The 26,288-nt window shown below is 44.9% G+C and overlaps 1 protein-coding gene across 2 annotated transcripts in view; it reads right to left on the minus strand.

Annotated features, from left to right (window-relative positions):
* The window catches only part of MXI1 (MAX interactor 1, dimerization protein), a 57,180-nt gene that overhangs the window by 20,816 nt on the left and 10,076 nt on the right, over window positions 1-26,288 (minus strand). Inside the window, exons 1-3 of one of the 2 annotated variants that reach the window (XM_027692047.1) lie at window positions 25,826-25,947; window positions 25,000-25,132; window positions 8,608-8,637 (exon numbers count right to left, since the gene is read on the minus strand). In XM_027692047.1, the coding sequence (XP_027547848.1) occupies window positions 8,608-8,637; window positions 25,000-25,132; window positions 25,826-25,898 (236 nt within the window). In that variant the 5' untranslated portion in view covers window positions 25,899-25,947. Of the gene's footprint in view, window positions 1-8,607; window positions 8,638-24,999; window positions 25,133-25,825; window positions 25,948-26,288 lie in introns of those variants that run through there. The other variant, XM_027692046.1, reaches the window with a different exon arrangement.

The following is a 26,288-nucleotide window of genomic DNA, read 5'->3' on the forward strand; positions in this document are numbered from 1 at the left end:
TTACCAGCCTTCACCTTCAAGGGTCCTTGCCCTTCTTCTACAAATATACTCACTTACTCACAAGAAGAGCAGTGTCTATCAAACGCCCTCCTTTTGTTGTTGTATTATTTGCTGTCCTGGCCAGTAAGGAACCCTTGGCACTGCTCCCCAGATGACTAGGCATAACTACAGAGCTGTAGTGACAACTAGAGACGAGCAACAATTGCCCAAGTGAAGGAGCAAGTATTTCAGAGTCATTAAGAGCTGTGCTTCTGAATGATTCAGATGCTTTTAGATATTCCACACTGGCTCAGCAACCAGACAACTCAGAGATAGCAGCCTGCGCTTGACTTTGCAAGCATGACTAAATTTTGTGCAGCTGTTTACTACCTACCATGATAAAAACCACACCCTTACCATAGGAACTGTTATCAGCCTGGACCACACATGAACCCACTGATACCATTCACAGAGTCTATTTCTGTGAAAGTAACACTGCATTTCAAACTCATGTCCTGTTTCCACTGGAGGATTACAGAGCATAAGCTTTTTTGCACCAATTTCTGTTATGCCTCCTTCTTTCCCTCAGCCCCTCCTCCTGCACAGAAACCCTTGAACAGGCAGTTACAAGATCACTCTGTAAGCGCTACATCCCCTTTCCTGACTCACCTTTTGTGAGCTGAACATGCTCATTTACAAAATCTCCCATTAACGCCATCCCTTCTTCATCCTGAGTCTTATAACTTCAACTCCCAGGTAAAAAAATAAGAGCAAAAAGCACCCATCCTTTGCAAAAGCTTTTAATTTTTCCCTAAATAAGTCATGTTGCTTTATGAATGCACTCTCAAAGGTAAATAATTAACAGGCAAGAGGGACAGAAAACCTTATTACACAGCTAATAGGAAGTGATGCTCAGGCAGCAGTGTACCCATAAAGTATAGCTTCAAAAGACAGCCCTAAGGTTTTCTTAATGGAGCATTGGGCAGAAAACCTGACTCATTCTGTTGCTCTGGAATCCAGGGATTCCTCTGTGTTTCTCCAGACTCAGACAAATCTAAAACCTCTCTATGAGATTCTGCCTGCATCTGACAGACTCAAGTGCCACCTCTGAAAAACGGGATACTCCAATTTTGCAGAGGCATCATAAGAAGCAACCAGAAAGAGAACTAGGTAGAGAAGATCTGTATTTCTACACAAATTCAAACTCCCAAGGCACACAGAAGGGTGGTGGGTAGATGACACCAACTACTGCTTTATTCTGCCACGGCCCTGAGTTAGCCCATTCCACATTATCGGATGGTTTCATGGGAGAATTCCTGACTCTTGGTTGCACATTGCCTATTTAATTGTTATATGATTTTTCTCATGCACTGTTTGGGAGGAAAGCTGCCTGCTCTGTTTGCCCACAGCTATGCAAACTGCTCGGGGTGACCAGCACCACTTGCAGCCGGGCAACAACCACAGCAACTGCGAGATGATCCTCACTCTCCTTTCCCAGACAAGGGTATGAACACTTGCATTTACCACCACAGCACCCAAAGCAGGAGTTAGACCATATTGGTGCCACCCATAGCAGCAAAGGTGCATTCACTTTGTGTCCTTCTTCTCTTTCCTCATGGGAGAAGCTGTTATGCAGCACCTCCTGGCCCTGGGCAACACTGACAGGACACTGAGGGAGACACAAGGAGTAAGTATGAAGTTTTGAAGGACAGGGGAAACTTGTGTGAAGGAGAGAAAAGGCAAGCAACTGGCTGGAGATGTGGATCAATTATGCAAACTTGTTCCTGCTCCTTTGCTTCATTGATCCACATCTCCAGGCACTGGACCCATGTGTGTTTCTGTGCCTCACCTGTTAAATGGGGGTGTCTCACTCTTCCCATCCTCCTTGGAATATCATAAGGTTGGAGGTTCTCAAAGTTGTGATATTTTGGTAAAATCAGACCACTTACAGAAAGCAGAAAGAGAGTTTCTTGCCTACATTTTCTATCCCCCTTCCTTTGGTTATCACAAGTCTGCATGGGTTATATTGCTATAGTACCCTCAGCACATGTGCCAGGTAAAGATGTAGATCAGCACACACAACTCCAACACACAACTCTGCCCCAAGAGTACAAAGTCCTGAAACTTGTGGTTACAGGTAATCTGTCTCAAAACTATATTCCTATGACCTCATCTTCTCTAGGGCAGAGATTTTCCCCAATTGGCTTTTAGCTAGAAATGCTTTCAGGCCCATGAGCAACATTAGTCACTTGAACAAGAAAAGTTGTTGCATCAAGATTTCTGGCTCTCAGCACTTCAAACAGCACCCCATGAAAAAAACATAAAGACCCAAAAAAAAGCCTGCCAAGTCTCCAGAGATGCATTTGGAGAGAAATGGTAAGTACAGAGCTCTGATATGACTGAAAATGGAGCCAGGAAAGCTGAATGCCTCACTTCCTACTGGGGCCAGAGTCTTCCTGGGTCCAAGCTCAGTGATTACATAGGGCATTTGCCCAGTCTTTGTAATTTTTTGAGGACTGCCATAAGCATACAGAACTGGAGAGGGTTCAGCCTGAAAGAAAACTGTGGCAATGCACCCAAGTAGAAATTTGAGGATGCAAGTTTGGATAGAGATTCAGGAAGCAAGGCTGGCAATGATGCACTTCAAACCAGAGTGGTAACCTCTGACTTGGTGCAGAGACCTGACTGCAGAGCATGTTTCTTTCTAATACGGGGGCTTCCTCTCAAGTGTCCCTTCAGGAAGGCAAGACGATGAAAGGATTCTCAGCATCAGACCACTATGACAAGGCCAAGCAGATTGCACTGACAGTTCTTTCCACATCATGGGAGAAAAATACATCAGAAAGTGTCCCTAAAACACATCTTAGTTGAGAAGGGCTTTGTGATAAATATCTGTTTCTGAAAACTGGCTTATAACAGTGATTTTATTGTGCAACGTTGTTGAAACAAAAACATTTTTCTTTGTGACAGTTTATCCAAAATAGTAGTATTGTTCTTTTTCCTCTTCTTTCTTCAACAGCTATTGCATTCCTAAGGGAGGTACAGAGATCTGGGAGCAGAAAGGAAGGCAGGCATGCATACACTCTTCACTGCATCACTTTGAATAAAAATCTAAAAATTCCTATATGAACAGTACTACAGGACTTCCAACAAAATGTGGATCATTTTGTTTCCTTCAAATCTCAGCATGGAGACTAACTGTCCCTTTTCAGCAGCTTAACTCAGAGTTCAAAATGTTCAGCAGTCCAGCCAATGTGAAACAAAGCTTTTGCAGGCTTTCGATTGTAAGTGAAATCAAAACACTGCTTCTGCCCAAGGAGGCACTTCACATGAGCAAGTGTGGTGGTCAGCCAGAGATTGATCCCAGTGTTACAGCACATGACAGAGCAAAGCAAAAGAAACAGCAGCAAAAGGCAGACTGACACTAAACGACAACAGCTGAGCCTGAATGTATCCAGAAAGAGCAGCTCTCTGGTAGCCTTACTCCAAAAACCACTGGCTTCCCCCTCTCCAGGTTAAGCAAAAACAGGCACAGCAGTATAATAAGTTATCCAGATCTCCCAAACTAGAGGAACATGCTGCAGGTCTGCTGAAAACTGTTAGTCCCAGCTGAAAACAGAGGCATCTGTCATCCAAACAACAGAGCTGAAGACAGCCAACTACCTCCAGCTCTTATTCCACACTGGCCATGGAGACAGGAGGCTTCAGCTACAGTTCCCACAAGGAGCAAGTAGGATCAGTGCATGCTGTGACCTTTGGATGTGTCAAAGATAGATGCATGCTCAGCTGTGTTGGACACGGTTTGACTGCTGCAGGGAACATTGCAGGTTCCAAGTGTTATTAATGAGGAAAACAATATGTACTGTCAAGGTTTGCTACATGAAGTTAGCATGAAAACAAAGCCCACTCCAGAGAACAAATGAAATTTACTGCATTAGTTTCTTGTTCCAGCTTTCCTGATAAATAGCACTGAACTCAACACCACATTGATTAGTTGGTTCAAGACAAACACTGATCAGATTGCCTTGGCAAGTATATACAGCACTACACAAGCACAATCATCCTTGTCTATTCAGAGTAGCAAGGATTCTCTATACTTTCATTTCCCTTCCCTCTATCCTTCCCAGCCTAGACAGCATGTCTGCACTATTTAAAAGCCCTATGTTAAAATGCTTTTCCCTGCTCCTTCTCTTGCATTTTGCTACTAGACACACTCAAAGCCCCTGTTCTGAAGAAACAGAACCAAACTGCGCAAATGCTGCAGAGTCCCAGAAGGCTCCACATTTCAGTGCAAGCTGACCCACGTCATGGTTTTCTCCTCTACATCAGGAAGGTTTTTCCTTTATCTTATCTAGTACCTCAAATACACATCCCCAGCATAACAGTCAGCTCTGAGTGAGAAACCGCTCTGGAGAACCACTGTGCCCTAAACAGTCTGTCACGTTACAGAAAGAATGGGTGGGAACCTCTGAAGATGGGGGATTCCAGTAAGAGTCAGAAAGGCTAAAAATACAGTCTACACAATCATTGCTGTGTTTGTGTTCTTCACTTTGTTTTCGATCATCTCAAAAGATATCAGAGAGAAAGGATCTTACACCATTTCACTCTGCTTTTATGCTAAAAACAACTTTCAGCAACTTGAAGTTTGTCTCCTTTAGACCTTGTCCTTTTTCTTTTTAAATGACGCACTTTTGCAGAGCCACAAATTCTGCAAGATCTTCAGAAAATTCTAATTTCAGTGATCCTCCCAAGGTCTCTTTCCCTCCTTGGATCTATCTTTTGTCTGAATTGAATTGTTTTTACCATAAGAAAAATACGCCCTCATAACTCATCCTTTACCCAATTAACTCAGCTTTGTTTTCCTTCCTTCTGGTGTATTACAATGAAATCATCAGCAAAACCAAATAGAACAATGTAGGATATACAGAAAAACTTATATTTTTTTGTTTGTTTATTTTTTAAATCTGATCAATAGCTTTTCAAACATCTTTCTTGTTCTATCAGGAGACATAACTTTTCTAACAGACACCACCACCATGCTGGTTTACCAGAACTGCCACTTCACAGAGCAGCAGGAAGTCACCTCAGTGCTGTGTGCCTTCCCTTACTACCACACTGACCACATCCTCCCAACACTGGCATGTGTAAAATGTTCACAGACAAGAGCTAATACTGCTATCTGTATAACATGCAACATTGAGCTTTAGCCTGAATTTTGTTATCCTTTTTGAGAAAATATTACACCAGCAAAGCGCATCTTTCAGTCACATGCTTGACCATGTTCTCTTTTAGAAAATGATGGGGTGTTGCTTACGCATCAGTTTTTTGGTAGGCGTGTTAAAGGGCTAAAAAGTATCATTTTAGTTACGTCTTGCAGCAGATGAGAAGCAGAATACTGGTTTCTTGTTTAAATGCAAACTATGACTCATCCTGGGCAGAGATAAACTGAAACACATACCCATTAAATAAAAAGCACAAACAATTTTGCAATGTGAGGATTAATGACAGATAATAACTATAAATTAACTTTAATCTCTTATAACAAACAAAGCCCCTTATATAAATGTCACTGCAATCTTTTCAGATAAAAACAACGAATGAAAGCAAGAAGAAAAGTCATTTAAATATTATCAGCTAATATTTGGTACCAAATCAAACAGCTCCTTAGCAGAACCACTGGAGTGTTCATGAAATATTTCAAGACTAAGAAAAGGAGTGGCACTTAAAACACTGCTTTAATTTTTAAAAACACAATTCTAGTTATTTTTTGACATTAAAGGGGTTCAAGATTCTTAATCCTGACACATTAAAACATCATCAGCTCCACAATACTGAGTCCAAGTTAAATCACATATTCAAAAGGGAGGAGGAGAGCATTTTGTTTTTCTACTATTCTCTTGCTTGAAAGAAACTCTGTGTAATCGTTGAATGGGTTAAACCAAAATTTAACTGAACATAAGAAGGCTGCTGTTCACAGACAAGAAGGGAAAAACCAGAGTCAGAGACCTAATAGTGGACAATTTTGAAAATTATAGTGTGTGTCAATAATGGAGATAACAGTGAGATTCAAAAGGAATAATCTCAAATAATAGGGAAAATGAGCACCTGTCAGCCACAAAGCCATTAGTATCAGGGCTTTTATATTTGCAACAGTTAATTCTGGAGACACTGACAAACTTAACAACACAGCAAATCAAACATGATGAAAATCTAACCAGGAAGTAATCCCCCTCACTCAGAAAACACTGCTGGGAGTTTGAAAATAAATGCTTCCAGTATGAAACTTGCTGTCCAAATCATTGGTAACGAACACTGCACACACAGCAAAGGCACTGCAGAGTCTAGCTGGGTTTGCAGATGTGAGTAGCTGATGAAGCCATAGCATCTGCATTAAGGGACAGATAATCCCAAACCAGGAACAATGGACTCCTGAACAAAGTTCCCAGATACAGGAGTCTGCCTGTACAGACCACCCAACGTGATCAAATGTGTGCCCTTCCCAGAAGGATGAAAACCAAAGGCTTGTAAAACCACGTCTGAGACACAGACCTGGAATACAGTGCCTCAGAATGGGAGAGCCTGGAAGAAAAGAACTTGCTGAGAAAGCTGATGGTTAGAAATCTTCAGCCGGGAGCAGGTGGGGACTAGGGAGCATAAATCAGACAAAAAGAGAGGAAGAAAGAGATATTACACCAACCAAGAATGGGAGAACGAATTCTGCAGCAAGCACCTTGTCAGCATTCAGAAAAAGGTAGTATAAGGGGAAGCACAGGTAATAACACTCCTCTCACTAGTAACACTTGTAATGATGTGCTGGTCAACAGTAAATCCTCATGATATCCCCACCTCAAGTAGCATTACTGTCCTCTGTTAAAGACAGGGAAACAAGGCAGAAACTTTCTCAACTCACATGGATAGCTGGTATCAGCCATATCCCAACCCCATCAATACATGCCAGTCCTTAGCTGGACAGTAAGTATAGTTGCTAAGATCTCACCCACAGAGAATCTGAAGCTCTGCTGGCTGCCCCACAGGCCTGAAGTTAGAAATGGATGATCACACATCCATGCAAACTTGGCCAATGTAAAAGGACCAGGCTGGCATAGGGAAAGATGGAGACAGTTCTGCTCTAAAGCTGTACTGAGTGTAAGCAGCATTTGCAATAACAATTAGATATGCAAATAAGCACACTGAAGATTAGTGACGGTTTACTGTTGTCATGGAGAAAAAAGCACCTTCAATTCTGGGTCAGACCCAAGGACTGCATTTTCTTTCCCTCAGTGGTAAATATAACCGGATAGTGCACTGGAAAACCCAGGAGCCAACACTCCTCAACACAGCTGAACCTGGGACTGGAGAGGTTGAGACTCATAGGAGCAACAGGGAGCAATATAACCCAAATAAAAAGTCTCCCTGCATCAACCCAGAAAGACAGGACCATGGCAACCCTGTAGATACTCAAAACTACCAGGAGGTAGAAGCACAGGCTGGAAGAAAACACCCACACCATGCAAAGGCCAAGCTGCTTCCCAGCATTGCTGCTGCCAGGGGAGGCAGATGTGGGGGAAACTGAGGGCAACACAATTCATAAGGTATTCAGCTCCAATTCCCTTGAAGCCACATGGGAAGATCTTGTCTGAATGAAATTACACACTTGGTTCAAAGCCTGTGTGTGTCTTTGGCCATCCTCATAGTCCTCCCATCCCTTGTTAAATGATGGCTGCTAAGAGAGAAGAGGAGGCAATCAGCCTATTTAGACTCAGCTTTCCTTCCCACCCTGGGGGTTTCTTCATAGGAGCAGCTGGCTAGAGCACTGCCTTTGTTACAGCAGCCACAAAAAACACAGACACCCACCCTCAGCCCCCCTAAAATCCCACAGAAGAGCCAAGATAAGTTTATAATGGAAACCCTGACATAACTTTAACTAGAGCATCCTGAATGGAAGGCGATAATCTGATCTGTGTGTGAACTAGCTCCCCTTGCCTCAATGGTATTTATCTTACTTTAACTCCTGTTACAAAAGGGTTGAGTCATATAGCAGAGCCAGCCAAGTAACAAAACTGCAGGGCTTGCTAAAATGTCAGATTCAAGGATAAACAGGCACAATCCTAAAACAGGTTAGAAGAGTCTCTGCAGGAGCACTGGTAGCCAGACCTCGGAGCCTCTGGACAATGGCATTTTCTTCTGCGTTGCAGAGACTATCACAGCCCAGTGAGGGTGTGGGGGGAGAGGGTGCAGAGCACAGGGCTCTGCCCTTTGGTTCATGGTAACACATATTACCCAGGGCCCAAGAAACCTGATCCCGTAGCAACCTCATGTATGGAAAGTGCCCCAATCAGATTTCACTGTGTCAGGAGAAGAACAGTATTTACTCTGCATACAGATTAGTCACAAAACTGGGTCACTTCTTGCCTTTTCAGAGGGAGGAAAAAAAAAAACCCACAATCAAAAACAAAGCTTCTTTTTCAGATCTTTTTGTGTCTTCCCCCCAACTTTTAAAACTACGTGATGCAGTGTGGTCATTCGCAGCTGCCAAAGCTGATCAAATGGCACCTGCATGGATAAGGTTAAAGCACATTACACTCACTAGGCTTGCATTTCTTAGAATTCGGCTCATTAGCTACTTACCGGTTCTTTTCTAGTTCATTGTGCGTAGACCTGGAAGACAAACAAAAATTTGGATTAGCCACCTTTGACCTCTGAGCACCAAAGTTCAACTGCAGCAAGCTGTACACATCTCCAGTGGCACACTGCAGCAGAAAGTCAACCAACTACATACATTAAAATCTATAGCTATAACCTCATCCTCCCTGCTGACAAGAAATTCCTCCCCTCCAGTGCAAAATCTGGTACTCTTACTGGTGCTACAGAAAATGTTCCCTTGACACTTCAACACCCAAAAAATCCCAAAGAGAGGCAATGATTAGAACAGGGGGTCAGAGTCTGCCACTCCTAGAATCCTTCTGGCTCTTCAACCAACTCACTACAGGACTGCAGTTACGTTTCTTTGTGCTTTAGTTTCTCCATTCACCCTGTAAAAATACCGGTATCATCTGCTAACGCAGGAGCTCACAGGGCATTAATTTATGCCCATCAAATACATGGGAACCTTACAGCAGAACTGGCTCTGTAAGGACAGCCCCTGCAACCCTTCAGCCATCACATGCCAGATTTAGCCAATTTAGCAGACCCAGATATGGCCAGGAATTGGGCACGAAATGGGATGGCCAGCACTGGCCACGTTTGCAAACATCAGCAGCACTGAGTAGCACTTTTAGGATGCCTGGAAACCCCTCAGGGATGGAAACAGCACTGCCACAGCCCTAGCATGTAGTGAAGTGACCCATAAAGTGGCACTGTGACCACTTGACAAAGGAGGGGGCTTTGTCTTTATACCTGCCCACCACGCCAAGCACGCTGCCAGCACTCCCCGATTCAGAGCTTGCAGCTTGAAAACGAAACCAACTAGAAACAAAAGGGAAACAGGCAAGTTCATTCTCCTTGCTCTGTGATGACAGCATGAGTGGCAAAAAAAGCTTAAATCCATTCAGGATTTCTAATCTAAGCCAGGTAAGGTTGTTGAGGATTATTTAAAAGGATAGCCATTTATCCAACATTTCTCTTTAACAGAAGGTCACCTTAAAATAAGAGTAAAAAGAGCCCAAGAGCTTAATAAAAAGGATCTATTTTCTCTAATTTGGCATCACATTTCTTCCGGAGCTCTGAGAAGATTATCCTCTATCCCCCATCTGGAGAATCCCACAGAGAATTCTACAATTAGGGAACTGAATGGAGGATGTGCTCCAAGGGAAACCCTGTCATAATTAAATGCTTCTCCAAAAAAAGGAAGGAGGAGCGCCTAACAGGTGTTAGAACCTCATTGAAAATGATGGACAAACCGTGGATGTCTGCAAAAAACAAGGTAAATGAGTTTTAGCTGACCATGGCTGAGAGCTGCGGGTGGCCAGAGGAAAAACAAAACGCTACCGTATGCCTGTGCAAGCTACCCAGAGCAGCAGGATATGGGATAAAGGTAAGGCACACTATAGGCAAACTCTTCATTTTCAGGAAATTCCCAAAAACAGTGGATGCCTTAATTCTGGTTCTCAGGAATCAGAAACACGAACACAGTGTTTAGTCCAGAAAATCTCCCAAACTAAACCCACACCGCCCCCAGAGTCTAAACCAGCAAAATCCATTTATCCAGGCAACCTGGATCCAAATTAACCCACCAGGGCTGAGCTGAGGTCCTTTAAAGCCACTGACTGTATGTACTTTGGAACATGCTTATTGTTCTTATTTACTGTATGTTCCTGCAGGAGACTTTGCACTCTTCCTAGCTATGACATTAGCAGTTATAAGGCCAGAGATATGCAATGGCTTGAATTCCTATATTATATCGAGCCAATTATCAAGGCCAGCACTGAAAGAACAAAGTTTGGCCCACTGCTGTGAACAAAATTAAAACAGCAGGTTCTCCTTACTCCTCTCACACAGGAGACTCTTTATTACCTATCTGCTTTCTGATGAACAAGACAACTGAGAGAGGTCACAGGCTTTTCACCAAGTCAGGAAATGTATGCTGGGACTTTTAACCATGTCTGTGGCATGGAAAAAAAACAAAACTCAACCCCCCCAACACCTTCACACTGAAGTTGAATGCAAACAAAAGAATCTCAGCAATGTTGAATGAATCCTACAGGGAGGTTGCTTCTCTTACCTGCCTATGCTTTGCTTAGTGTAACTGGGGACCATTTGGAAAACTTGTAATTTTTTGTTTCATCTGGATTTAGGAAAAAAGCCCAGCACCACTTCCCACTACCAGCATTCACTAGTTCATATTTTTTGTGACAGTTTCCCTTTGCTCGGACAACACATAAAGAAAAAAACCCTTCTCTCTTCTGTTCATAATTAATTTCATTTTCTATAGGTCCCGATCTAAAGATTAGTTTTCTCCCCTCGTCTTTGGGTTGCACGTGTTACTAATATTTATTTGGAGTTAAACAAGGACAGTGCTGTCGGTGAAATGGAAAAAAAGTACAGGAACCTCTACTGATACTACATTCAGAAAAAAAAAAAAAAAGTCTTTTAAATAGGTGCAGAAACAAATGTAACTGGACCTCTTTAACTGAGCTGGTCTTATCATCAACTGAGAACCTGGAGAGTATCACCAGGCTGAAATCAAAGCCTCATCCCTGTACGCCATCGCCAGCTTCTTGATGGGTACATGATGAACACCACAGCTGTGAACTGTTGCCAAAGCTCAGGGAACATTTCAGTGCTGTTTTCAATGCTCTGGGTTTACAGCAGTGAGACACCTGTGCGTTCAGCATGATGCTGCTGTTGACAGTCAGCCACAGCCTGTGTCACCCAGTGACATGAGGACACCACTGACGAGCATGGACCACAAAACAGAGGAACTCACATCCCCTCTGTCAGGCAGACACGGCAAGCAGGACCTTGCCCCCACCTGCAAAGTTGAAACCAGAGTCATGCAGGCACAGACATGTTCAGAGGGGGAAACAAAAGTCCAAGCACATGTACTGGCACTGCTAAAACGTCAACTGCAATTTAAAAGTAGCTCAAGCACAAAACGTCTGCGGGGTTCTCATTTAGAACTCAGGTTTCTATAGCAGTCAATAAATTTAAAACAGCCAAACTGATAACTGCTCATAAAAACTGAAGGAATGTTGTATAAGGAGGAGGATCCTGTTCACTGCATTTTGAAAACAGCTTGGGAAAAGATCAAGAAAAAGTTTTAGAAGCTTAAGATAAAGGAGCCAGGCAAGCAACAACAAAAACAGCAAATCAGTCCCCCTTTTTTTTAAACAACAAAAAGTTAAAAGGAGACAAATGCAAGTTTACTCCAATTTACCTCAGATACCTGAAACTGCATACAAAATAGGAAGAAAGCGAGAAGCAGCAATTGTCAGTCATTCTAATTTAAGGTCAGATGCAGCAACCTTTCTGCACCAGTTACAGTGATTCTGCCTGCAACCTTGCTATCCAACACAGTAACAAGGTGTTGCTGAAACATTAACCTACAGTGAAGTCCCCCAGCGAATGAGACACTGCAAGTAATTTGCCACTTTATCCCATTTTCTTTATTTAAGTAAAATCTGGCAGGGGAGGCCAAACTTTCCCTGAGCACAGGTAAGCCAACAAAACTGCATCAGGGAGGAACAAGCTCTAAAGAGCATTGAATTAATTTGTCACTGAGGTTTTTACTGTAATTAAAATCACAAAGCTGCCACATGACATTAAACATAGCTGACCTTTCTGGTTTACACATTTATTATTGATAAATATCCCAACATATGCATTTGCAGAATACCTGCATTTTGGTTTGTCTTCTCAGTGAGGTAACTACACAGCAATCGAGAGCCCTTGTCCTATGTGGTACACAGATGGCATTTAGACTCAATGATCCTGTCATCCCTCTTGAACCTGGTCACCTTCCGGCCTGGATCCGGCACTAGCTCCTGGCTCCAGAGGAGTCCAGGATTCCAAGGCCTACATCTCCATCACAACAGATACACTGGTATCTCAGGAGGTGCTGCTGGCCACAAGGGACCTTTTCCAATACATGTTCTTAATGCCAACACAGCGCCAGTGCTTCTCCTCCAAATTCATTCATCCCGCTCTGCTTTATCAAGAATTTAATCAGGAAAGCAATATTCCACCAGCTTGTGTAAATTAAGGCACAGTTACCCAAATCATGTTTAGAAAAACAACAAGAACATCCATCTGCAGACCAGGCTTTCTGTCTTACTTCACTCAGGTTCAGCTGCTTCTCCTGCTTGTGCATCATCACACCCCATACAACTTCATTCTTCTTCATTTTACAGACCTTTCCCGCCTCATGGCTCTGCTGACACCCATTCACTGGGCCACTAAATTCCCCTGCAGGAAATGTCTTCTTCCATTGCCCAAGGCAAGAACAACCAACCCTTCTGGAACCAGTGAACCATATTACTGCTATCTTTTATGCAAGTTCTTCCTCAGAAATGGCTCCTTTTGGAAACAGGCAAATGACAAAACAAAACAAATGAAAAAGAAGGGTGATCAACAAACAGCTCTTTTAAATTTTAAATCCACTTGTGTCCACAAAACAGAACTTACTGGCTTGAAGAACCCCAGTGTTTTGCCACGGTTTCAAGTGGACCAACACCATAAAGAGACTATGAAACCAATGCAGAAGTCAGCCTGGGAAGCTCACAAAGAAGCTCCGCCAGTATCATGTGAGGCTTCCAGCCTAATGGCAAGACAAAGAATGGCTGCACAAGAGTTAAATCCTCCTGCCCAGATAGAGACACTCGAGGGCTGAGTTTCTAAGGGAATTGTGAACCCACCTCACCTTTGAAAGGCCCAGGAGTCTGGACCTCAGAGAGCTGCAGGGAAGCCTTGGGAACACAGCAACTTATAGTACTCAATCCTGCCACGAGGAGCAGGATGCAGCTGAACAGAAGATGGCACAGCCGGAGCAGGAGTCCTTCTGCTGCCTTCCTTATGCCCTTTGCGAGTAGCAGCCTCAAGTCTAACAAGAACATCACCTCAGCCTTTCATACCATCAAATCTAACAAAACGTTTCCATCCAAGCAATACCAGAGACAAGTTATCTTAAGCCATTACTACCTCATGATCCCCTACACTGTCTGACCTTGAGGTCCAGAATGAATTCCTCTCCATGAGGATCCGAAGTGAGGAGACGGAACAGACTGTTTCCCCTTCTCACTGACGTCAATGCCAATGCACCAGATTAACCTGGCCCCAAACTCTGGCTAGTTTTTCTGTCGCTCTTGGATAGACATGGTATCAGATTCCTCCTAAGGATCTGATCAAAGCTGTTTTTCCAGGATCAAGCCAGACCCTTTCCAAAGTTCACATTCTCCGTCTCCAACAGAGAAGGGGACGCAGCCGTACTGGCATCTGTTCGTGTTTGTTCATCTTTGGAAAAGGAGAAATGGCCCCACAGTCTGTTTTCAGCTCAGAGGGCGGAAGAGCTTTTCCATGTGATTCACAACAGCAGAAAGTCATCTACCTGTGAATTTCTACACAGTATTGTGAAAGTCTCCTGCAACACTCGGTCAAAACAACTTTGAAAAGTACACTGCACACTTCCCTTCAAGAAGTAAATGTCTTCAAAGTAATTTCTTTACACAGCCCCTCTCAGTTTAGTACCTGCTCCTCATAATCATTGTTTCTGTTTGCAACATTTCAGAAATTAACTTTTCTGTAACAGTTTCTATGCAGGGGGGACAAAATCAACACACAGAAATCCTAAACGATTTTCACAAGGTCAGACAAGAAGCCTGTGGCAGAGCAGGGTACTTAACTCAGGTTCCCTCAAGCCCAGGATAAGGCTAGCATTGGTGGGTGGTTGTTCTCAGGCAACCCAGAGACAGCTAAAAAGGACACTTGTGCCATCTGATTCTTCGGTCAAATACCCAAAAAGTAACCTAATCATTGTATAGTACCAGTGGGAAAGTGAGAAAAAAGCCCACAACCAACAACAACCCAAACCCAAACCAGCCTTCATGTCTTGCCCCCGTCAGCCAAATGGGCCAACCCTGCTCTCAGACACCACTGTACAAGGTGCCAGAGAAAATCTAAAATGGAAGCCAAAAGCAAAGCAGTATTAGTTTACTGATAAAACTCAACCAAGAGACATATCAGACAAAATCCTCAGCTGGGGAAGCATGCTGTTCTGCTGGTGCACGTTCTGCTTTTCCAGAACAAGGGAGAAAAGAGCAGGAAGACAGCTCCTCCTTGCTGAGCACCAGAGACTATCCCAGTTCCAGAGCTGAGCTGCCCCAAACCAGACCAACATCTGAAAAAGCAGCATAAGGTGGCACTCTGCAGGAGAAGGATTTTCCACATAACACATTACAGCAAGAATGTTGTTCGCATTCAGTGCTGCAATCTGGGGCAAGTAAGTCAGTCCCCAGCTTGCTTCCCTCCCCACTGTGCGGGCTGGGAGCAACTGTGCTGGTGTGGGCCTTCTCCTGTACCACCTGAGGCCCCACATGCACAGGCTGGTCCCAGACCCAAGTGCTAAGGGAAAACTGCCCTCATGCAGGGCCCTGCACGGCCAAGAGGAACTGGGTTTGCTGAACAAGCAGCTATTCAATATTTTGTTTTCTCCTCATTGTTCAACATGTGGCCTCAAGCCAAGCCCTGCTCTGAATACAGAACTGGTGGTTTCCTTACAGGCTTTTCGACAGGCTCACGAAGAGCAGTGGCTGGGCAGTTCACAAGCACGTTTATTGTCAAACATCCTCACTTTCCAAACTGGAAGCTAAGAAACAGGGAAATCAGAGTTGCAACTTCTTGTCCCTCCAAGTACCTCCATGAAGACCCCCAAGGGCCTGGTTTTCTGGGCCACTTTAGATGTTCTTAGCACAACTCCTGCTGGTGCCTCTTGTGGCTATGCATCATCAGCACTTCCACAGCTCACATCCCAGGTTCATATCTTGGAAAAAAATCACTGTATGAGGAATAGACTGCCTCCTGTAACGAGCTGGGCTGAAAGGGACTTGCTGAATGTACACTGGGCTGCTGAGAGCAGACAAGAGTGAAGTGAGTTCTCCAGTGTGCTATTCACTGCTCCATTCTGCCTTCTAACTTCTGCCACAAGTGAGCAAATGTCCTACAGAAACCACTTCCTTCCCTTCCCAGCCCACACTTAGCCATATCAGAAGGGGCTTGTGCACACAGATCAGACACAAAGCCTGATGTGTGTTCACTTGGGGAGGTACCTTAGCCACTTCAGGAGTCCTCCTCCCTTGGACATGCAGCAGTCAACATCTTCTACAACAATTTAGAACTTGGACAAATTCAGGTAGATTCTCACAGGTCAGGAGAAAGTATATTATTTGCCTTCAACAAGGCACGTGTCCTGTTTGTAACTCATGATGCAAGGGAGTTTGAGCTTCTTGTAGACAGATTCTTGACCTTTGTTTTTTTTAGTACATTGACAAAACCATGTATTTCATGACCTGGTGAGGAGAAATATCAGGCGGCTTCACCATGGCACCTCCAAGCTTCCCCATGAACAAGGAAGAGCATGACACAGAATGAGGGCATCAAAATACAGACACTTCCTCACACTAATGTCAGTTATGCATTGTCCCCCAGGTCTCTCCCAAGTGGGAAGGACAATCTCCCTACACAATCACCATAAACAGATCATTCAAAGCAAAATGAGTTACTGACATAGGGTGAAGTACTCGCTTCATCCATTCTCTGCCAACACCCTAATATTTCTGCTAACAAAATTTTTGCTGTCCATTATTCAAGTGTATTAAAAAGCAGGGTAAGGTCTAACACTGCAGAAAGTTCCACGTGGTCCCTGTCCCACTGACTTCCTGCAGGCTCTATGAGTCTCACTGCATGGTCAGGGACTCAGTCTCTGCCATGGCCACACCAGAATCAGTGTCAAAGCTGCTGGTACCTGCTTGGCAGAGAGATCAAAGTGGTTCACAGAAAGACAATAAAGACACGGGATGCAATTTTCAACTCTACCTGGAAAACTTAGGATCCTAAGTCTCATCTTCTTTCAAACAGTCACAAACTCCAAAACATCTATTCTGCTTCCTGAAAACAGGATTAGAAAAGTGTGCGCATTACCCCAACGTACAGATGGTGGGAACCATATAATGTACAGATGGTAGGACCCATGTAGGTCATCTGACGTGCCCAGATCTCGCAGCCTTACAGCAGCAGACTCAGGAAATGATCCAAGGACCCAGCATGCCAGCCCTTTGCCCTGTACCACGCTTCTTCCCACACATAACACTACCCTTTTGAGGAAGATGGTCATTTCCAGAAATAGCCTTAGCAATGTCCTCTGCAGTGCAGCAGTCTGTTTGGGGAGCATGTACTTCTCTGCAACACACATCTTCTGCCCTAAAGAAACTGCCTTCAGATGCACTGGGGAAAATGAGGCTTTTTGTGTAAACGCCACCTGACTGAAACACACTTTGTTTGAAAAGGAACTGATGGCATTTGTATGGCTGTGGGCCAGGCCAGACTTTCTTCACTTCTATTTAGACTTATTAGTTATCTCTCATGTTACAGTTATACTGCTGCAACACTGTGTCTGGAGATGAAGGCAGGGGAAACACAGTGGAAAACAGGAAAATACATTAACATTACTGTTAGCTACATGTTGTACTAGGGAAACTGAGGCACAAAGACTTACACAGACTGTAAGAAAAGCAGGAAGAGAACCCAAATGTCCTGATGTCTGGGGTTATGTTCTGTCAACAGGGACATGCTCATTCAGCACCTGGGAGATCCATGAAAAAGGAAGGCTGAGGAAAATGGAAGAGTTCCAATTTCTCCTGCTCTTACAGTTCTGGCTCACAAGCAGCAGCAACTAATATGAAGGCAGTGAGGTGGCTACTTCCCCCAGTTCCCAGATGGCCAAGCTACTCGTGAAGCAGTTCGTGAACTGCTGCAGTTTGTAGCCTGCTAGAGGCAAACTAGAACTGGTGCCATGTTACCTTACCATGCCAACACATTCCTTACGGCTGCCCAAGCACCTGGACAATGACCACTGGAGTAATAGTCTCAACAGCAATCCTAATGTCATTTGTCCCTTCCCATAACTTCTCCCTTATTGATGGTGTAACAGATGGAAGGAGATAAATGAGAAGCCTTCAGAAAACAATCAACTATTTTATGCAGAGGAACTTTAATCAAAACTGAGGCAAAAGAACTGCTCTCAGTCCACATGCCTGCTCGTCACAGAGCAAGCAGCAAAGCATAAACAAGTAATTAAGACAATGTTGGAAATCATCTAGGCTACTTCAAACTGGATTCATAAAGCAACAGAACTGAAGTGAAATCACTTTTATATCACAGAATGAAAGGAATGAAAGTACAGTAGGGAGCACAGAAAAGAGAGATGGGAATATATCCAGCAGGATGGAAAAAGCAGGCCTGTTCCCTCTGAGCTGATCAACAAGGCAGTGTCTCATAGAGAAGAGATCGAGGCAAAGGCCAGCCAAGTGCACAGCCCCAGAGAACCACAACCTCTGATCAAGAGAGCCCAAAATAAGTCAACAAAAACAAATCCTATCTTTGTTGGTTCAAAGGAGGTAGGGAATAGAAGCCAACACTCTCAAGAGGAGAACAAATAGAAGCCAGTCTTTGAATTTGGGCAGAAGTTTGTCAGGGGGGATCAGGAGATGATGAACAGCAGGAACTCCAACAAGCAAGACAATTAACTCAGCAGCAGGACATTGACTGGTCTGTTTGGGTCAGAAAAAGAAATGGATTTGAAAGCTCAATCAGCAGTGAGAAAGGAAAGTCAATCTTACCTACAAACAGGGGAGCAGATGGAAACAACACTACAGGTGACAACCAATTCACTACCGAGCAAAGGACCAGGTCAGGTTAAACAAAACCATGAAGGATAAACCCCTGCATGTGTTATGGATGAGGCATTACACAAAGAAGATATAAAAAGGGTATAAATGTGGCAAGAGGGGAAAAACCCAAAACACCTGACAGGAATACTACCTAAACCAGAGAATTGCTGGTACACTGAATATAATGGAAAGAGAAAATGAGAGGAACAGATGATGAGGTTTGGCCCAAATATCCTCCCCACCAGGCCGGGACACCAAATTTCTCTAGGAGCTGGGGCTAACAACCTTCGCATTTCAAAAGACCTTATGAGCTGAAATCTGAAGTTTCTTGTTATCGCAGGAGCACTGTGATCAGTGATGCAAATCAGCCCACAGCAGCTGCAGCAGAGCTCCACCTGGGCACAGTGCTGCAACACCAACAGCATGAGCCCTGACTAACCCCACTGCTGCAAAACAGCACACGCCTGTAAGGATTCCCCCAAATCTGGGAGGACAAAGGGACCATGACTGTTCAGCCACAGACAGCGGCACTTCAAGGTAGACAGCTGCTGCAGCAGTGTATTACAGCTGAGCTGCAGGTAACACCAACAGCTGGGCCTACTTCTAATTTACACAAAGGCCTCTTTGCACAACTTGAGTAGTCTAAAAAGACCACAAATTACATTCTAAACCTACTAAAGGTATCAAAGTATAAATTCAGCCCAAAATCATGGGTTTAGCATAGACTCCCTGCCACACAGATCTCCCAGTGCATGGCTATATTACTAATACACAAAGGAAAACAGGAACTGCAGCTCTGCAGGATCATCTCCCTTGGAGGGCTATAAAATAAACAGAGTGACAAAGAGGAACACAGTGGGTTCCCCCATGGAAACTGCTATGTCAGCTCTAGCACTTTTGGAGGCCTCATTCCTCACCAGGGAGTGGGGTTTATGCTTCTCATGCGTTTTGCTGGGTTCACCCTCACTTTCGGTGTTTTCCCTGACAACCTGCCAGTTGTACTGCAAAGCCAAGCATCACTAAGAAGACACTGCATACAAAAGCTCACCTCCATGGGGTGTTTTTTTATTTCCCAAATCGCAGCAGGATGTCGGCTTCTGATGTAGAACAGTAGAGATGAGGAGAGGCACAATGTAGTGCCAGCAGGTTCAGAAACCCCAGCAGGTTCAGAAACCCCAGCATCACCAGGACTTGCTTGTCTACACCTGCAGATTGCACTGGGGCAAATTACAACTAATGGGTAGATCGGATGTGCTGAGGCCAAACAGAGTTATCCAAGAACAATCCTACCTGTCAGCCTGCTCTGACCACCTGTATGCCAGCACAAACCTGCCAAGACAGTGGGATTTGAACATGGGGTGATCTGCCTCTCGTGCACATACCAGCAATCCAGCTTCCCAGTCTAGCACTTAAACTGTCATTATGCTTTCCCAAAAAGAAGTCATGCACATACCTAACTATACTCAGTACTGTTGGCCAGTCTCCCTCAACACCTCTAACAGAGAAACAATCCTTGTTCAGTCTTCTTTTCTTAAAAAATTAACTAGCATGCTCATGTATCCTCTCTACAAGGGAGGCAAGACCCTGTTTCCAAGTATTTCTAGAGAAAATTTCAACAGCAGCATGAAGATTCCAGATAGTAATTACACTGTTTGTACATTATCAAAGTGAGGCATAACTCAAAACACAGTACAGCAAATCTCATCCATTCTCTGTTTTACACGTGTGGATTTGTACTCTATGAAGCAAAGCCACGTCCTGAGCCATGAATAGAGCTCCCTGGCACTTCGAGGCATGAGGTAGAAAGCAGCCTCTCTCCCCACCATATTACACAAGGGCCAGATTCTAACCCACCTACACACAGCCAGTCAAACTTAGCTCCCACTAGCTGTGGAGTAAGGTGTGATTCAGTGCGAGATGATTAAAAAAAAATCCCCAAAACCAAACAATTCACAAGCAAATAAACAAAGTATCATCCAGAAACAAGTAACAACTGACAGAGCCTAGGAAGCAGGACAGCTGTCAACAAAAAGTTTCAGAGATCAGTTCTCTGGGACGTGAAGAAAGGGGTAGGGGCTTTGTGCAGGAAAGTAGACCAAGACAAGCTGACACAGCATTTTGCTCTTTCTGGAATGTCTTACACAAGACAGGCAAACCACTCAGCCACCTGCACACCCTCTCCCCCAATAAAATCATAATTACAGCACTGTCCTAACTCCAGAGGCTGTAGGAAGGACTGAAAATTGCCAGGTACTCAGTCAGCAGCACAATGAGGGGGTGGGGGGAGGAGGGAGGGAACCTCCTTTGACAGAAGAAATATAATATATTAAAACTGTGCAGTGTTCACCAACCCCCCTACTCCTCCCCTGCACAGCACTGCTGTTGTGGTAAATCAGGCTTTCTAGTGCACCAGACAGCCAAGGTTGACTTGCAGCTACACATGCCACATCCTTTCAGCTTCTGCGAACCTGTACTTCAGTTTGTGAACCTGTGCCGCATGAAGCCGCTGCCTAAGGCACACGAGGTACCTCATGCACACCCACCCACCTGCCCCCCACTCCTTGCTCAGGGACACTCCGAGCAAATTAAAGTTAAAGTCAAGAATACCTGAGGGTTTCAATGGTGCAGCCCCCATATCTGCCTTCAAAAGACAGTTTCAAAGGATGTGAGAGTGGAGGGCAACACAGAAGGTTCAGCACAAAAGCAAATGATCAGATTTAGAAGCATACGGAAGAAGTTTCAAAGGGGGCAGAGGAGCATGCAACGACAGAGAACATGAGGAGCTGCATCAGCAGAATACCCAGAAGGGCAAAGCAACCCAGGCACCCAGATTTTCAAGACACCATGTCCAAAATGCCTCACCATACGCATTACAGCTGCTGACTCCAAGCTCTGCAGGCAACCTGCTACCAGACTGTAGATGTCCGAAAGGCCCTTGGGAAGTGGCCTCAGACACAAGGGAGGATAATGGGAAGAGAGGAAAATGAAAGGAAAAAGAAACTGGACAGAGATCAAACCCTCCTCCATGGAACTGAGCAATAGATTCTTTGAGTGCCCTTAACAACATGGGCCTCCTGGGAGAACTGAGGGCTCCTAGCGCTGCTGGGAGGGTGCTTGGCATTTCCCCAGGATCAGACCAAAAAATAACAGGCTTTTCTACATGCCTGAGAGCCTAAATAAAAACAAAACACAAATAACGACTTAATATTGTAACGTAATTTCAGATTTCATTATAAATCTTAACTTCATTAAACTGATGGTATTTTTGGGGAAAAAAATCATTTAGCATCCCTGCTGTTTATTTTATATCCTGCTGATACAATGACTTAAACTGATTAAAAAGTCCTTTCAATTATTTTCCAAAATGTATAAATATCAAACCAGGCTAATCCTAACTAACTATAATGACCTTTTCAAATAATTGGGTCTATTAGAACAGTTTTCAGTGACATTGAATTCAAGTTAATGTACCCACAGAACGGTACTCCCAGCATACTTAACTTCTCTAGCAAGTTTTAAGAACTCAGCTTCAGTCTCAGAAACATCTTCAGAAGAAACTGACATTAAATAAGTGATACTACATGCTGTAACAAATCTCTGCTTATTTTTCATCCCATTCCAAAAACTAGAAGATGCTTTTGTCAAGAGCAAATTAAAATAGAGGCAAAATTAAATTCTAATTTAATACGGGTTGGCTAATTGATTTGCTTCGTTTTTTGCTTTTAGGTATGTGTTAAGCAGGGTTTTTTTTTAAAGAAAAGTTTCCCTTGTTATTATGAATGCCAAGTCACAATGACTCTGATTCTCCACATATTTTCCAAAGGTGTGTAATTTTCCATACCTAAATTTCCCTGACCAAAGCAAAACTGTATTTTTAAATATATTCAGGTTTTAAGTCACAGTATGCAACACTAGGGCTTTCAAATGCCCATGCAAAACACTACACATACATGCAGGTAACAAGGATTGCAAAGGGGAACTCCTTTGCAGCAATCTCCCTGCTGTTGGTTGTACAACTGAGACAAGCAAAGGAAAAGAGAACCTGAGCCACAACATCCTTCTTTAAAAATGCAGCATGTGAATTAGAAATCATGAAGCAATGTTTTCCCTCCTATCTGCACACCCTTGTTTGGGGTAGAAAAGAACTATTTTGCTGGGACTGGGAGACCATCATAGTTCTGTAAGAATAAGATTTGCTCCACCATTGCCATCCAGAGCTGGGCTGCCCCTTCCTCAGAACTTTCTGGGTGTTTGTGCCATGACAGCACAGAGCCTGTTGGGAGGAAATGGCTGTCATGTCTGGGCTGCAAATGATGAAGGGAAATACCTGGATTTAAATTATGAATCAAAAGAGCATCTAGGCTCCGTAAATACCCTGCGCCACAAAACCATGGATTATTTGGTTCAATAAAGACCAGCAACAATGTACACATGTCAATTTGTAAAATGTATAAATAAAGAAAAAAAAAAGAAACCAACAGTGCTTTGCCAAGGTTGCTTGAGAAACATTTTTACAGGAGGCTGTTAAATGACAAGATCTGCATGAGATCTAAATGCATAATTTCTCTACACTAATTAAACATTTTGAGACAAAAGCAATCCAAGAAAATCTCTTGTCCACACATGAAATGTAAGTTTTGTTCCTCATCAAGGACTTGATATTTAATTCAAAGTCCATTTCAACTCAACCAGGCAGAACTTACTGAATTGCCCCTTTGATTTTAACAGGAAGGGATGATACAGAGCCTTCCTTAAACAAGGCTGATGCTATACTCAGCATCACACAAAAGACACTGCAGTGAATTTGGAGGCACCCTAAACTTCACAGTTGTCACTTTCCAGCACTTCAGCCATCTGGAAGGCCTGCCATCTCCTACAGCACATGCAAGCTGCTACGACTTGTGCTATAAGAAACTTCTATTTCCAACTGTGCATGTAAGGTTTGAGCTCCCCAAAAGACCCATTCTGGTCTCTGCCTCGAGCAGACCTGACGCTGGTCACTCCCTGAGGCTGAAACCACCACGGGAGGCAACACTCTGGATAACACACTCACCCCAAAGATTCAATTTGGTCTCAGTATTGCTTGTATAAAGAAGGTGTGAAATAAGACTAGAAAGTGTCTTTTCTGCTTCTCTGTTGCCTTTCCCCCCACATCAACACATTCAGCCTGTCAGGCTCGAGGGCCCCACGGGCTGGTGTCAGCACAGAGCTGCCCCAGGAGAGCTGTGCCTGGGGCTCTGTGCTGGTAGGGCCTGCTGAGCACCCCGGCCCCAGGGACAGGGAGTGCTCTGCATCCCTCTCCAGCCTACAGGCTGCTGGATTCAGTGCTAAGGAGTTCCTGAGGGGGAAGTGCTTCCAGTCCTCCTCTGGAGAAGGGCAGGTTGCCATGACAAAGGCCTTTGAGACAAAGAGGTGTGGGATGGAAAAATAGTATGTGGGAAACCTAGAGGGAAAAATACAGACCTCAATTCAGCATTTGCCATCATTTTCCAACACAAAGTCACAGGATTGGGGACTTTGGTTCATGATAAACAGTAAAGGGCTACAACTACCTTGAAACCAGGAGAGGCTGGATGAAGTAGGGAAGCAAATACAAACATTCAGCATACAAAGAGCTCAAGATATGCTGATCCTGATGAAGAAAACTTCCCCACAGCAAGGTGTCCTAACATCACTTCAAACAACCTTTATTATCAAATGCTGTCGAAGCAGAATCTCTGCAAGCAAAGGCACCTTTCCCTTAGGCCTTTACAGGTCCTTCCCAATGGCCCTAAGAAAGCTTTAATCACCTGAGCCACCTGCCACCATTTTATGGATTGCACAGGCCTTGCTGCAGTAAAAGCAAGCTTGCAAATGCCTTTTCAAAAGCATACTTTATGTTTCTAAAGTTTCTCTATCCCAGAAGGTCTCAACAAGGTCTAAACAATTCTAGAGAAGGGAGCAAACAAAAATAAAAAGAACAAGAACGAGAGGGAAGAGGCAGATCCAACCAAAGCACCAAGTGGTAATCTTAATCCTGTTGCCTCTTCTAGATTTAAAAAACACAGAGTTCTACAATTACCAAGCTATCAAAAACTGGGAAATCCCACTGGCCTGAAAGGCAGAATGAAAGACAGCTTCATTTTCCTGAACTGAATTTTTAACATGTTGTACATAGCAGCCAGTCATTTCCCTCTCTCCCATTTGTTGTAGGGGATCCATTTCAAAACATTTCCTAGCTTCGAATCATGCCCGTCATTACAATCCCAAAGCACCCAGGCTGCACGCACACTATCCCTTAAAAGCAGTGACTTTGTTGGAAAGATATCAGCTGTATATAATGGGAATAGCTATTGCCTTCCTCCTCCCTAAACCCTATGGACAGATCCCCTTATCCCCGCTTCCCTCTGCAGCACCTGAGCCTTGGCACAGTGTCAGCTGGCAGTGTCACTTCAGACACAGCTCCCCTCTGTCCCCTCTGCTCTCAGCATTGTGGATCCAGAATGGACGCTCTACTTGTGTGTCCCAGCTCTGAATCCCCCTGTGTTCAGACTCTTCCCATTTTCCCCAGAGAGTAAGTTTCTCTCCACTGCCTCCAGCTTTCTTCTCCAGCTTCCCCCTCCCTGCCAGCCCTGCCCCCCGTGCTGTCCTGCCCACCTCATACCTGTTGGCAAGACTTGCGATGCCACCACTGCCGCTGTGTTTCCTTGCCCGGCTCAGCCTCCGCGTGGGCTTTGGGTCTTGTAGTCCAGGGCTTGGAACTGAGGGGAAGGTCGAGGCATAGCCATGTTCGCACTCTGCAAGAGAATCAACAGGCAGGGCATTTAAAAAAAAAAAAAAGAGAAAAGAAAAAAAGCAAAAAAAAAAAAGTCAGCAGGCAGGACTCAGCACTAACCCGTTGGCCTAGCTGGGGAGGACCTTAACCACAACAGCTCAGGGAAATAACTGATGATATACGCACAGGGAAGTGGACTGGGAGGTGGAGAAAAGGGGGAAGGGGAATATAAAGTCTCTGCCAAACCTGGAGGAAGGACACCACCACTCAAGCACTGAAAACATAAAAAAAACCCCATGACAGTCCGTAGAGTGCCTTATCTCCCTCCTCCTGCCCAAGCTATCTGAACCGAGCAAACCAGGTGTATTTCACTGTGCCATCGACGTCTCTGCTGAGCCAGAGCCACCCACCACCATTCTTCCTGCCCAGTGGAAAACTTTCACACCAATTTCCCCTTTTCTTTTCAGAAATCGCATCCACCTCAATCTCTCCCACTCGGCAAAAACATTCCACCTCATCGACCACCTCCAAGAGGACCCGTCAGTCTTATCCCTCATCCAACCCTTCCCTATTGGGGATTTACCACTATTCCACCAGCAAAACACTCGCTGCGATCCCTATTCCGGGGTCACTCTCCCCCCTCCGTGGGGATCCGACCCCAACCCCATTCCCCTCACGGAGGGCTGTCACCCAGCACGCATCCTCCCCCCATTACCTCTCTCCCTTCGCTCCAGATACTCGGCCGCCTCCAGCAGCCGCTGGATGTTGATCATCTGGACCTGCTCCATGGCCGGGGGGCTCCGCCGCCCCGGGCCGCCCTCCGCCCCCACGCTCCCGGCTCCCCCGATGGAGACGGGGGCGGCTGCGGCGGGGAGGCGCCGGGGATCGCCGTCTCTGCCCAGTGCCCGGGCCTCGTCACGCCGTCCCGGGGGGGCGGCTCTCCTGGGAGGGCGAGGGGTGGCAAGGGGAACACGCGAGGAAATGCCGGAGGAAGGACCCGCTCCGGGATGCTCCCGCCGGGGGCGGCAGCGCGGTGAGCGCTACCCCTGACCCTGCCCCGTGCCCACCGCCCGCCCGGGTGCTGCCCCCGCCGTCAGCCCGGATTCACCCCCAGCCCGGGCCCCGCCGGGATCCCACCCCCCGGGCCGCTCCGGCCAGGCAGCCCCGCGGCGGGACCG

Source organism: Neopelma chrysocephalum, unplaced genomic scaffold (assembly GCF_003984885.1).
Source record: "Neopelma chrysocephalum unplaced genomic scaffold, ASM398488v2 Primary Assembly neopelma1_85, whole genome shotgun sequence".
NCBI lineage: Eukaryota > Metazoa > Chordata > Aves > Passeriformes > Pipridae > Neopelma > Neopelma chrysocephalum.